General features: G+C 39.2%; 1 protein-coding gene across 2 annotated transcripts in view; it reads left to right on the plus strand.

The window, feature by feature from the left end:
* FAT1 (FAT atypical cadherin 1) overlaps positions 1-13,000 on the plus strand; it is a 117,394-nt gene that overhangs the window by 72,535 nt on the left and 31,859 nt on the right. For both annotated transcript variants that reach the window (XM_079909288.1, XM_079909289.1), the window contains exons 5-9: positions 168-497; positions 859-1,069; positions 3,293-3,432; positions 7,941-8,216; positions 8,344-8,554. In XM_079909288.1, the coding sequence (XP_079765414.1) occupies positions 168-497; positions 859-1,069; positions 3,293-3,432; positions 7,941-8,216; positions 8,344-8,554 (1,168 nt within the window). The remainder of the gene's footprint in view (positions 1-167; positions 498-858; positions 1,070-3,292; positions 3,433-7,940; positions 8,217-8,343; positions 8,555-13,000) is intronic.

Raw genomic sequence — 13,000 nt, forward strand, 5'->3', positions numbered from 1 at the left:
CAGGGCTGTGGTCGGAGTGAGGAATCGGTACGTGTCCATAGTGCTGTGTGAATTGCAGAGATTTATAGAAAAGGTGATTGTCATTAGGAAGAAGACATTCACTTTTTATACAGTATATTTTAAAAACATTTCTTGATGTTGTTTTTTTTTTTTTAAAAAAAAAACAGGTTACAGTGACAGACAATGGTAGTCCCCCCAAGTCAACCATTGCAAGAGTAATTGTGAAGATCCTTGATGAAAATGACAACAAGCCTCAGTTCCTGCAGAAGTTCTACAAAATCAGACTCCCAGAGCGGGAAAAACCAGAACGAGAAAGAAATACCAAGCGCGAGCCTTTATATCGTGTTATAGCTACAGACAAAGATGAAGGTCCCAATGCAGAAATCTCCTATAGCATTGAAGAGGGAGATGAACATGGCAAATTTTTTATTGAGCCAAAAACTGGAGTGGTTTTGTCCAAGAAGTTTTCTGGAGCTGGAGAATATGATATTCTTTCAGTGAGTGAAGATCTAGTCTTTGAATTTCTTCCATAATTTGACCGTTAATCTAGTCTTATGTCTCTCATAACTTTCTCTCTATTCAGTAAAATGGCCTCAGTGCTGTACCTGACAATGGGAAGTATGGGTTTGCTTTTCCCTTTTTTAGTTGTCATTCTCGTTATCTATGTTGAGTATGGCATAAAAACATTGCCCTTTTTATCAGGCATTAAATGGAATATGGAATTAACATGGAATATATACCGCACAGATATTAAATGTTTGAAATTGGTTCAGTTTCAGACCAAACCAATCAATGCTTCATTTATGGGATGCAACTTTTCATTTGCTGTTTTTTATCCCCTCTGCCCATATTTTATAGATTAAGGCAGTTGATAATGGTCGCCCCCAAAAGTCATCAACCACTCGACTCCATATTGAATGGATCTCCAAACCAAAACCGTCCCCGGAGCCAATTTCATTTGAAGAATCATTTTTTACCTTTACTGTAATGGAAAGCGATCCAGTTGCTCACATGATTGGAGTAATAGCTGTTGAGCCTCCAGGCATACCTCTTTGGTTTGACATCATTGGTAAGCTGCATGACGGTTTTCATCATCCTTGTATAGATCACACTGAGGGGAACCCGCCTCTGGTTTTCTGATTTGGGGGCATATCTCAGAATTTAAAATTGGGAGTAAGACCTATAAGTGGAGAATTTGTTTTAAACTGCAGTATTTTGCTTGCATAATTTTTCACTATATCCAACATATATTAAACTTGTTTAAAATAGGTGCTCTGTATGTACCTTATTAATATAAAAATAAAGTTTTTAAAAGTGTACCAAAGAGATACAGAGAAATCTGAATGTTTGGTCTAAAAGCACAGCTTCTTAATTTTTCCTCTTGATACATAACATATAGCACATAACTATTTTTAGTGATTATGATTTGAATGTTTAAAATAACTATGCCTACGTGATTGTCGCATGTCAGTATTTTATAGGGAATATGCTTAAAATTTATAAGTTATAAAGGATAGTGTCAACTGTGGCTTTTTAAGTTTGATTTACCTCATTTTCAGTAGAAAGCAAGCTTCACTAGATTAAATCACCCTGTGATAAAAATTATATGCCTAAGCCAATTCTTTTTTTTCTGTCATTGAATTTAGCTAGATATTGAATGTAATACAACGTACTTAAAACAATTTCACATTAGACTTTGGCGTCTTAGTTTTTTAATTCTTATTTCTTCACAGTATTTTAATTACAAGTATATTTAAAATCAAAAGTACGTGTTCGGGTTATCTTTGGTTGGAACCCAATATCCCTTTTCCCTCTTCACCCCGGAGCCCTCCTGCCCCAGTTGCTGTCTCAGCGGGTTGAAGCCGCAGGGACCACAGGGCGCAGGGTTTCGGGCTCTACCTCTTGAACTTTGTAGACAGCTGGGCTGTTTTCCCTACTTTGGTCTTTGTATGAAATTGTTTATGTTATAAACACCTACGAAACCATTACAGTTTAGTTTTAAATGAACAAAAAAAGATTCTTTTCATAGTTAACTGCAGTCAGAATAGTTTGCTTGCTGTCCAGTAACTCCTATCGCATTTCCAGATGGGCAGACTGCGGCTGCGCAGCATCTAACCTCACGTGTAAACTGACTGCCTTTGGAACCACTTTGATTGATTGCTCTCCTTGTTCTGTGCTTGCCTTCCATGCTTGCTTCTTTTTGGCTGTGCCAGGAGACACATTTGCTAGAGAAGTGTTTTACGTCTTTCAGATGACTTGTGACCTGAACTGTACAGCAGAAGGTATCTGCTGAGATCACATAATTTGCCTCAGATTATGAGATCTAAAGAAAAGCATCCATTTTTCAAACTTTTTTCTTTCCAGTGACCATCTTTCATTGCTTTTTCTTTTCATAGTGGGCCCATGGTCGTCTGTTCCAACTGCAAACATTCTGACTTTCCATATATCCCTAGATCCTTATTTTTAGATTTAACTGAAGACTGTTTTGTGTGTGTGCTGTTTTGCTTTTTGGTTGGATTTAGTAATAGAACTTCATCATGATGTTTAGACTTTATTTTCATTCCATTCCATTTCATTGATATAAGTATCTCACATTCAGTGGCTTTGAAGAGAGTTTATCTGGAATATGATGGGGAATGCATTTGGATAACGTTAGTAGCACAGAAACCTTTTTTCATTAAGCTTTGTGTATGACAGCAATGGGAAAAATTTTCAAATAGTGAAAATTCTCAACTAGTAAGAGTCCGGACTAACCAGTGATAACTACCACAATTTTTTTTTTCCAGAGTTAACATTTGTTTTTAATAGTTATTTCATTAGAGCAATATGCTCAAATCGTCACACAATTTTTTTTTTAGTAAATTTTTAAATGGCCAACTTTTTGGTTACTAAATGATATGAAATGTAGCTACTGAGATATAAGTTAAAGAGGTATTCAGAACCCTTGAAAAAACAAACTGAAAGTAATTCATTGGTAGTATTAGAAACGTTTTTGTTGTTGTTTGCAGAGTTGCTTCCTTGCTTCCTCTCATTTAGTAGCTTCCTCGGCAGTTATGGCTCAGCTTTTTTTTCTTTCTAGTAAGCCAGCATTGTCTTTCCAGTTGGTCCTTCTTTTCCGGTCTTTCAAAATGAAAGCTCTTTGGAATCACTTTGACCAATATATCAGAAATTTTTCTTTCTTTCTTCGTTTATTTTTAAAACTGCCATTAAAAACTAGAAAGCCACAAAATAAATGACAAATTTTCATCCCGTGACCTGTTTTTACTTTAACGTTTGTCCTAACTTAAACTAGGTGGCAACTATGATAGTCACTTTGATGTGGACAAGGGCACTGGAACCATCATTATTGCCAAACCTCTTGATGCAGAACAAAAATCAAACTACAATCTCACAGTCGAGGCTACAGATGGAACCACCACTATACTGACTCAGGTAGGCAAATTGCTGATGATACAGTGTTCTGATCTAAGTGTCCACAGGCAATATGAGCAATTGATTCTGCCCTCTGAGGTTCTCAGATCAGAAGTTACTATTTTGATATAGTTTATGCACATGTACACAGCAAGGATTTTTATTTAGGGAATGAAATATCACTGCAAATCCTGTTTTAGGTTTTGAATGTAATTAACCAGTTTTGAAAACTTTGAAAGAAGACAAAAAAAAAACACGTTATGCCATCAAAATCTTTTATTTTTACGCTCATTTTGAATTGTACTAGTATAAAGTATATCACTGTCAAGGGTGACTTGTCCAAGTCATTTGCATTAAAACTGGTTAAAGTGATTAATTATCTTTTAAAACACTTTTTTAGGTTTTTTCCCCCCTTGACTGCCTTAGGCTGTGTAAAATAACTGATAAAACTGTTCTATTCCTTTAAATATCTTTATTCCTATCTGATGATTAAGACATGGTCCGATTACTGGCATTTCAAATTGAAATGTCAGAACCCTATAAATTACATTTAAGTTCTGTTCTTTCTTATCAGCTTCTCTGATTCAGAGTGGGGGCTGTTTGAGAACTTCTTAAATACTTGCTGTGTGCCAGGTATTGTTCTAGAAGCTGAGTAGTAAGAAACAAAATCCTGCCCTCTTGGAGTTTACATTACAATGATAAAGCCAAAGCCTTGTGTTTAATGGGCTGTGTGTGAAAAGTAAAAGGAAGAAATTAAATGTTAGAGGATAAAATGCTTCTGAATTCCAATTTCCTATCTTTAGATTATACTATTTTAAATCTTAAGACAGATCATTTACTAAATCATTTAGTTGCATTGAAGAATAAAAATTAGTCTGTGATGCCTTTTCAATTAATAAATGAATAGATAATTTAAAGTCAGTTGTGAAATGACCTTATTTCTTTGTCCAAATGCTTGTGATTTTTAATGTATTTAAAATTGATAATATGAATCATGCTTTGGGGTCATTTTGAGGTTGTCACGTAAAAGTACCAGCACAGTATTAAAATTTCAGCCTTGTCAGTAACTGTTCTCATTGTAGAAACTAGACTTTAGAGCATGAAAATGAGAAGAAAAGCATCAAGAATTGTAATAAATTGAACAGGGTAATTCTGAAAGGTTAAAGAGTGTAACTGTATGTAGATCAGTTCAAGTAATTGACTAACCAGAAGTCTAGCAAAGGAAACTTAATAACCAGTAGAAATGACCCTCTGTGCCAAGCCTTCTCATTACTAAAGATGATATATCTACCTGTAGCATTTATCACTTACTACATAACTCACAGTAAGTGTAGTTTTCATTAGTATAGTTAAGAGCTTAGTATGAAATACGGTGACTAAAATTCCCATAAAACCCAGTAAATATATTCTCTCAGGGACACAGAATTTCTTCAATTTCAATGCTTCGGGCATACTTCTGTAACTTAGTTTGAGTCATTTTCAGAGGGTCTTGATAATATCCTAGTGAATTGCTGGCAGGGAGAGGTAGAGTATCAGAGAGCGGTCCAGATCCCAGGCTGACCTGTCCAGGTGTGGGTCATTAGGGAACAATGACCAGTAATTAGGTTTTGATTTCCAGTCTGGGGCTGAGAACAGGGAGATAGGAATCTGAGTGGGAGGAGAGCAGCAAATACCAGCTGAAGAGGGACACAGAGATCAGAACCCAGCTGACAAGGCACTGGAACACAGCAGGTAGATTCCTGTTTGTAGGTGAAACTCAGGAACCAACGGAACAGGTTTTGCCGCATCACGGTCGGTAGCAGCAGTTGTCAGATCTGAGGTTTGGAGAGTGTTTTCCGTTAAGCCAGAGAGCATCCTCCCAGAGGGGAGTAGTAGCGGAGGATGGTGATGTAACTGCCAGTGCTCTGTTGAAGCAGCTTTCCTTGCTTTGTTGTCCTGCTGTTTCCGCTGAGGATGTTGCCCAATATTAAATCACGTCACTTTGCTTTATCTGTTATCTCAAGGTAACTTACCAAATCCAGTTCACATTTTTTCCCTTTCTTTGAAACAGCGTTGCTTTCCTGTTTTCTTTCAGTTTCTCTGGAACATCAGCATTGCATACTCTGGAGCAGGCCACTTTGTTTGAATCGGGGCTCTGCCTCTTACTCCTATGCATGGGCAGGTGGCCATGGCCCTCTGTGCTTCCATTTCTCCTCTGGAAAATGGGCACAGCGACTTTGCCCTCATAGGACAAAGTGAGACGACACTCGGGTGCTGGCCCCTCAGGCCCTCAGGCCCGTCCCCCGTGAGCGCTCCCTGCGTGCTCCCCGTTGCACATCAGCACTGGTTTGGGCTCCTGTCCCCCTGCTTGGCACTGAGTCACCTTCCTGTCTCCATTCTCTGTCTCTGCGATTCATCCTGCCTGCCAACTAGCACGGTCTTCCTGACTGGGAGGAGGACGGAAGGTGATTTGCTCCCATCAGACAGTTCAGAGCACACAGGCCACACAGTTCTCAGCCTCTGCTTGGGAGCCAGGCTCTGCTCTCGGACCCCACCTTCTCCCTGTTCCTTTTCTTTGTCACCCCCGGTTTAGGGTCCTCCTCTGAGGTGTCTGAGAGACAGGATGTTCCCTTCCACCCTCGCCTTCACATCTCTGACTGAGCTTTTCCTCCTACCCCAGTATACGTTCATCTGCCAACCTAAAACCTGTGCAAGCAGAGCTTGTCTCCTCCTCGAAAGCTTCCTAAATGGCCTGCACCACCTCTGGACTCCTGAAAACTTCCTTGATAACATAGGAAACCTGTATGTACAAGGCATTGCCCAGTGAGGTTGAAAGCTTCAGGGGGCAGGGGTGCTCCATACTTCTTTACACCCTCCTTAAATGCAGCAAGTGCCGAGCATGGACGTGCCCGGGAAATATGTGTCAGTTGAACTGCTTTATCAAAGAGGGTTGTTCTTACTTCAGCTGTTCACATTTAGGTGGGGTCAGTTGATCTTGGAGCAGGATTAAACTGCGTTTGCCCAACACTCCTTCCATGAGAAAATAAATTTTAAATGTGTAGTGGAGGGACTTTCCTGGTGGCACAGTGGTTGGGAGTCCGTCTGCCGACGCAGGGGACGTGTGTTCGAGCCCTGGTCTGGGAAGATCCCACATGCTGCGGAGCAACTGAGCCTGTGCACCACAACTGCGAAGCCCACGTGCCACAACTGCTGAAGCCCGCACGCCTAGAGCCCGTGCTCTGCAGCAGGGGAGGCCGCTGCAATGAGAAGCCCATGCACCTCAATGGAGACCAAACGCAGACAAAAATTTAAAAAAAACAAAATTGTGTAGTGGAAATGAATATGTAGTGATTTAATTTATAGAAATTATCTTTATAGCCTTTGCTTCTGGATCATCATTGACCTTTCAAAGTGAGGCATCTGTAGTTTTAAATGTTTACATAACTTTCACATAAACCCTTTCTGTGGTTTGGTGGATACATTTAGTGTTCATATAGTTTAATGTTACAGATCCACCGCTGAGGTCTCAGTATTCTAGGAGAACGGTGGTATTGTCTTCATGGAAAGGCCTCTAGTCCGTGTTCTTGGCCCCGTGTGGTTAACACACCACCCTCCCCCATGCGGTACTAGGACTTTGGCCTCCTGTGCCATTCGGACTAGTGAGGTTTGTTCCATATGAGCTAGTGAAGCTCATGTTTCTTGTTTATAACTGTGACCATCTTTTACAATTGTAGTGATTTCCATTATGCCTTATCCACATGTGTCTTTTCAATCTGAAAATTAATCTTCTTACTGTCAAGTTAAATTTTTTTTTTAATTTAACTTGGGACTGAGTTTTTAAATATCTTTTTTTTTCCTTTAAGGTTTTTATTTAATATTTATTTTATGACCTACTTAAGAGAATTCTCTCTCTTGAGTGTATTTAAATTGCTTTTAAGAAATAAATGTATTTACTATCTGTGCAGTTTTGTGATCACAAAAATATAAGGATTTTAAAGCACATTTCTCATTTTCCTTTTTATTCATAATATTGGTAGGGATTTGGAATCTCAAAGATTAGAACAAGAACTTCAGATACTGTGACCATTAAGCAGCACACTCACCTCAGTAGCTCGGTAGTTACAGGTGCAAATCTGATATAGGAAGTCAGTCTTCTGTGAATCCTGTTAAGTAAATTCTTTATCTTTACATGAGCAATCTAGAAATTTCTGTGGAGACCTAAGAGAAATTAAGCCTGCATTTCAGAAAGAAATGTGTGTTACATTTGTGTGTGTGTTACATTTTTCTCTCGAAAATTAGTCTCAGGAATTTAGAAACGTTTTTATTATCTTAGTCATATTTATATAGGTAATATGTCAATGAAAAATTTGAAAGATGTTTTTTATTCTGGATTTTGGTTGCTTTTATTTCTCATGTTCGAATTTCATTTTGCTCAAAAATTAGGGTTTTTTTTTTCAGTGTGCATTTGATTTTTTTTCCCCTGATTCTTTAAATACTAAAACATCATGATTAGGAATATTATTGTTATGTGAGTAATTTTGTCATCACAGGTATTCATCAAAGTAATAGACACAAATGACCATCGTCCTCAGTTTTCTACATCAAAATATGAAGTTGTTATTCCTGAAGACACAGCACCAGAAACAGAAATTTTGCAAATCAGTGCTGTGGATAAAGATGAAAAAAACAAACTAATCTACACTCTGCAGAGCAGTATCGATCCTTTGAGTCTCAAGAAATTTCGCCTTGATCCTGCAACTGGCTCTCTCTATACGGCAGAAAAACTTGATCATGAAGCCATTCAGCAGCATGTTCTCACAGTCATGGTAGGGCTTTCTGCTCATCCTTCTGACACACTGTGTGGTTCCTGCAGGGTTCCATGTGATTGAGAGTGATCTTTAATCAATTTTAAGGAAAGCTTTAACAGGATCAATAATATGCTGATTCTTTTAGGTACGAGATCAAGATGTCCCTGTAAAGCGCAACTTTGCACGGATTGTTGTCAATGTCAGCGACACCAATGACCACGCCCCCTGGTTCACGAGCTCCTCCTACAAAGGGCGGGTTTATGAATCAGCAGCTGTCGGCTCAGTTGTGTTGCAGGTTACAGCTCTGGACAAGGACAAAGGGAAAAATGCTGAAGTGCTGTACTCTATCGAATCAGGTATTTTTGGAGCACTGCTTTTATAACTGCTTTTTTTTTTATAACTGTACTTTTTTTATAGGTTTATAACTTTGCACTTGTTAGAAAGTATGTTTTTTCTAAAATTAGTTCTAGACGTTGAAACATTTCTGTGTATCAAACCTGCTTAAATTGATAGCTACCATTTTACATGTTAGGAGAAAGAAAAAAAATTTACTTTTAATTCATTGGAAAGCAAAGCTAGAGAGTCCTAACTATGTTTGGGTAATGTTCTTGGAGATTCATAATATTAGCATAATTCAAGGCTCTGAGAAGTCCTGCAGTAAAGAAAACTTTATTTGACCAATTCAGGATTTCCAAAATGGTTTTAACCACACAATCGTTTTCCTCCATAAACTATGAAGTACTCTTAGGGTAAGGCTGGCCTAGTGATTTAACATTTTTCTTTTAGTCAGAGCATATCTTCTCTTGGGCAGAGCAGGAAACTCTGTGACAGAGTGCCAACTCATCCAGTTCTAATTGGGTCACGTCTCATAAAGGGTGTCCATGCCTCTCCTACCCCTTCCAGGCTTTGCTTTTCTGCCACTTTCACCCCCATGCATCTTTCACAGTTGCATTTCGTTCGTGGAATTGGGTTGGTACAGTAGGTCCCAGGGTTGGGACGAGGGCTTGAAGAAATGTTGAAAAGGCTAAGGGGCTTGCTGGAGTTGGGCAGGAGACAGCAAAGCAGGGAGACCAGCTGGAACTGTGGGCCTGGACAGCTCTGGGTGTGATAGGGCAAGAGGTCCAGAGCCTTGCTGGTGATTCCAAGAAGGAGGATCACCAGGAAACGGTGGTGACAAAGTGAAATGTTGTTCTGTTTTCTGTTTGATGCTGCTATTCACTCATTCATTTCTTTATTCCGTGGACTCTCATTTTATATGCCCGGTGCCCTGCTAGGAGCATTTGTACTTGTGCTTGATAGGTAGGGGTTACTATCGGTCCACAAATGTATGTGCTTACAAAAGAATTCTGCCCCTGATTGAAACAGGGATCTGCTTTAGAGCATGTGATTTATTCAGTCAGAAATCATCTAGCTTTGGGACTTGCCCGACTCGTGCCAAATACTGTGAGTAAGTGATTAAATATCAAGAAGGCAGCTTCCAGTTTTCCATCTTTCTCAGTGCCATTGTCAGTACAAAGGTTAGACTCTTTCATTCTTTCTCTATAGTGATTTTAGAATATTGAGATCATACACTTAACTTTTTTTCTGTAAGTCCATACCGCTGCATATTTAGAAATTATGTATCTTTTCTAGGCATTAGAATTGATAGAGGTACAATTAACTGAAGATCATATAATCCAAAACTGAGCAAGTGGAGAGTACTTCTTTGCTTTATCAATGTGTTTTATGTGGTTAAACTATTTTCATCTTAATATATTGGAAGTTTCATTTATTTCCCTGAAAATGACCAAGCTTAAGCCATCCCTCACAAATAAGACCTCATATACTGCCCGAGGTTGCAGTGTTAAAATGTGTTATAGTGTAGTTAGTGCCCTGAATAAAACTGATTTTTCCACTGGTTCAGAAATTTAACCATTAAAAAAGCGCATTCCATTTGTACATGCCTGAGCACTTCAGTAAAATAGTTTTCCCCCCTGAGACAAACTTACTGGATTTGTGTAGGAGAAAATGTTAAACTTTCCCTTAGCTTTCACATAGTTTTCAGCAATTGGGCGTTTAAAATATGATTGTTGGTGCCTGACTGAAGGCATGCACATTCTTTAAATGCTTGTAATGACTGATGGGATTAGTAATTCGGTATTCCAAGAATGGAACTGTGTCTCCACTCAAAGAATAGATAATACCAAGGGCCTATTCTGATATAAACTCTGGGCTTCAAAGAAGATAATTGGATAGATTTGGTAATGTAAAAATCATGCTATACAGGTTACTTTATAGGAAACAGCTACCATTAAAATGCAGTAGAATTGTATGTGTGTAAATCTGTTGAATAGTAGGCACTATAAAATGGTCACACAGCCTTCATTCAACAGTGTATTCATAGTCACCTGCTTCTGACTTGTGTCAGATTGCATCTAATAAAGTTCAAAAGAGTAGTTACAAATTCAGGCTATAACACTGCATGATTAATTAGCAGCAATTTATGGAGCAAAAGGTTTGGTCTGATGAGGAGTCTTTAGGGAAAAAAGGAAGTAATTAAAGAATATTTTCAGTAATAATTGAGTTAGGGGTTAAGAGACACATCGGTGCCATACTCTGGGCTGTAGCGTTTTATTTATTTTTTTAAAGTAGATGATTGTTAATTCAAAACTGTCATAACCTCTGGAAATAGAAGACACTCCGTAAATATACTTATTGATTAGAATTGGTTTTCTTCCCCAAACTTATGTAAAATGTAATTGCAGTTGAAGCTTTACAGAGGTTGCCATTCTGTGGGGCAGTCAGCATCCACGGCATGTCCACCGTGGGAAGAGGCAGGTCCTGCGCACAGCTTTCTGACGTGCCCTTTGGGGTGTACATGTGTAATACAGTCATAGCTGACGAGCACACATTTGCATGTTTGTCCAGATAACTGCCTTGTTCATATGGAAAGAACAATTTAAAACTATTTAGAAATAACCAGTATCTCTCCTACAGTGAATGACTAAGGCCCCAACCTAGTACAGACTTCTGTCACTGCCCTATTAGTTTGTTCACAAATGCCATATGTATATTTCAATATTTGGTGAATGTGGCTATTACTAGATCAGACAAGGACACATTCAAGCCACTCAGCAGCCCTCAGTGTTGCCACATAAATATGGTGTTGCTTTCCATCTGCAAATCGGATGGTTTCTGCCGTAGTATATGTATTGATACAGGTAGGATCCATACACTGATTAACTAGCTGTGTTCCTGTGTAACCTTCTTGTTACCGTTGACAAGCTCAGAGCTGTCTTTATCAAAGTCGAGATACTGCAAGTAATAAAGAACGTTTTGAATGTCACATTGCTAATAAAAATTTTTTATCAGAGATTTCCAAATAGTCATGACACGTTCCTTTTGCTAATACTTTTAAATGAAGTGCCGCATCTAACAAGTGGTTGTTGGTAGTGATTGAAGTATAGCATAAATGCAGGGAAACAAAACCAAGTAGAAATATAAATATGGTCCTTTAATGAATGTATTAATTTTTTTCAAGCTGCTGATCAACCTGTTTGGTATTTAATTTGTTTTCTTTCCATACATGTGTAAAAGTTGTTTCATTCAACAAACATTTGCTGAGTGTCTCCTATGTGTCAGGCATTTTTCTAGGCAGAGATGATAATATAATGAATCAAACAAGCCATGCTTAAGTGGAGCTTACATCCTAGTGGGAGAACAGATGAGAACAAGTGACAATACGTGCTGTAAAGAAAAAACAGGGTAATGGGACAGAAACAGCCATGCTGAATGGGGAGGTCAAGGAAGGCCTCACCACCACATTCTCTAAGAAGGAGGCATTTGGGCAAAACCTGAATGAATGAACGCGTGCATGGAGAGGCAGTGAGAATAGCTGGCGGAAGACTGTTCCAGGCAGGGACCCACCAAGCCCAGTGGTTCCGAGATGAGGATGTGCTCACTTGATTGAGGAGCCTTCTCATTGCAGATAAAATCCATTTATTCCTCCATGTGAGGCCTTGTGTATTTGAAGCTTTAAGATTTTCACTGTACAAAGTAAAAGAGAAATGCATCTAGATGACTGAATATAAAATACGGTAGGTCAGCTACTTTATTAGTACAGACATAGGGTAGTAAAGAGTGGGGATGAAGACAGTTGTCCAGAGGTTTTCACAGCCCCCCAAGCAGTCAACCAGTCACAGCTTTGGAAGTGGGGATGATGCAAAGGTAGCTGAGAAAGGACCTTGGAATCCCAATAACCAACTAAAACACAGTGGGGGAGAACTGGGGTCACTGGCGCTCGTAGGTACACACAGGCCGGAAATTAGTGTCTGCGAGGCCTGGCAGAGGCAGCATGACCTCGTTCGTGGGCCAGGGTTCGGCTCAGAGCTTCGTGGCCTGGAGACATTCTGGACCTCTGTCCTGTTGCAGGTTGAGGCACGGCCTTGGGGCCTGGACGCAGAGCCAGGCAGACTTAATGAAAACCAGACTGGGTCTGGCCTCAGAAAGAACTATCATGGATTTTTGGAAAATGTATTAAAGGAAGGAAATGAAAGCTGTAGAGGAAGTGTTTACTAGCAATGATGTGGAGGAAGGAGTGCTTGGTTGAACCCCTGGTTTGCAAGTCACAGCAAGTAATTCTGGTCTATGAAGGGCCGTGCTCGACTGCAGACCTCGAGGAACACAGAATTTGAGAAGGCGGTTAAGTGGCCAGTGGACTTTGTTTTGGGTAAAGTGTAATAGTTCAAATTTTCCAAGATTTAAAGAAAAGTATATTTTATAAAAGGGATTCTTTTTAATCACTGAATACATCATTTTTATTA

Source organism: Stenella coeruleoalba, assembly GCF_951394435.1.
Source record: "Stenella coeruleoalba genome assembly, chromosome: 21".
NCBI lineage: Eukaryota > Metazoa > Chordata > Mammalia > Artiodactyla > Delphinidae > Stenella > Stenella coeruleoalba.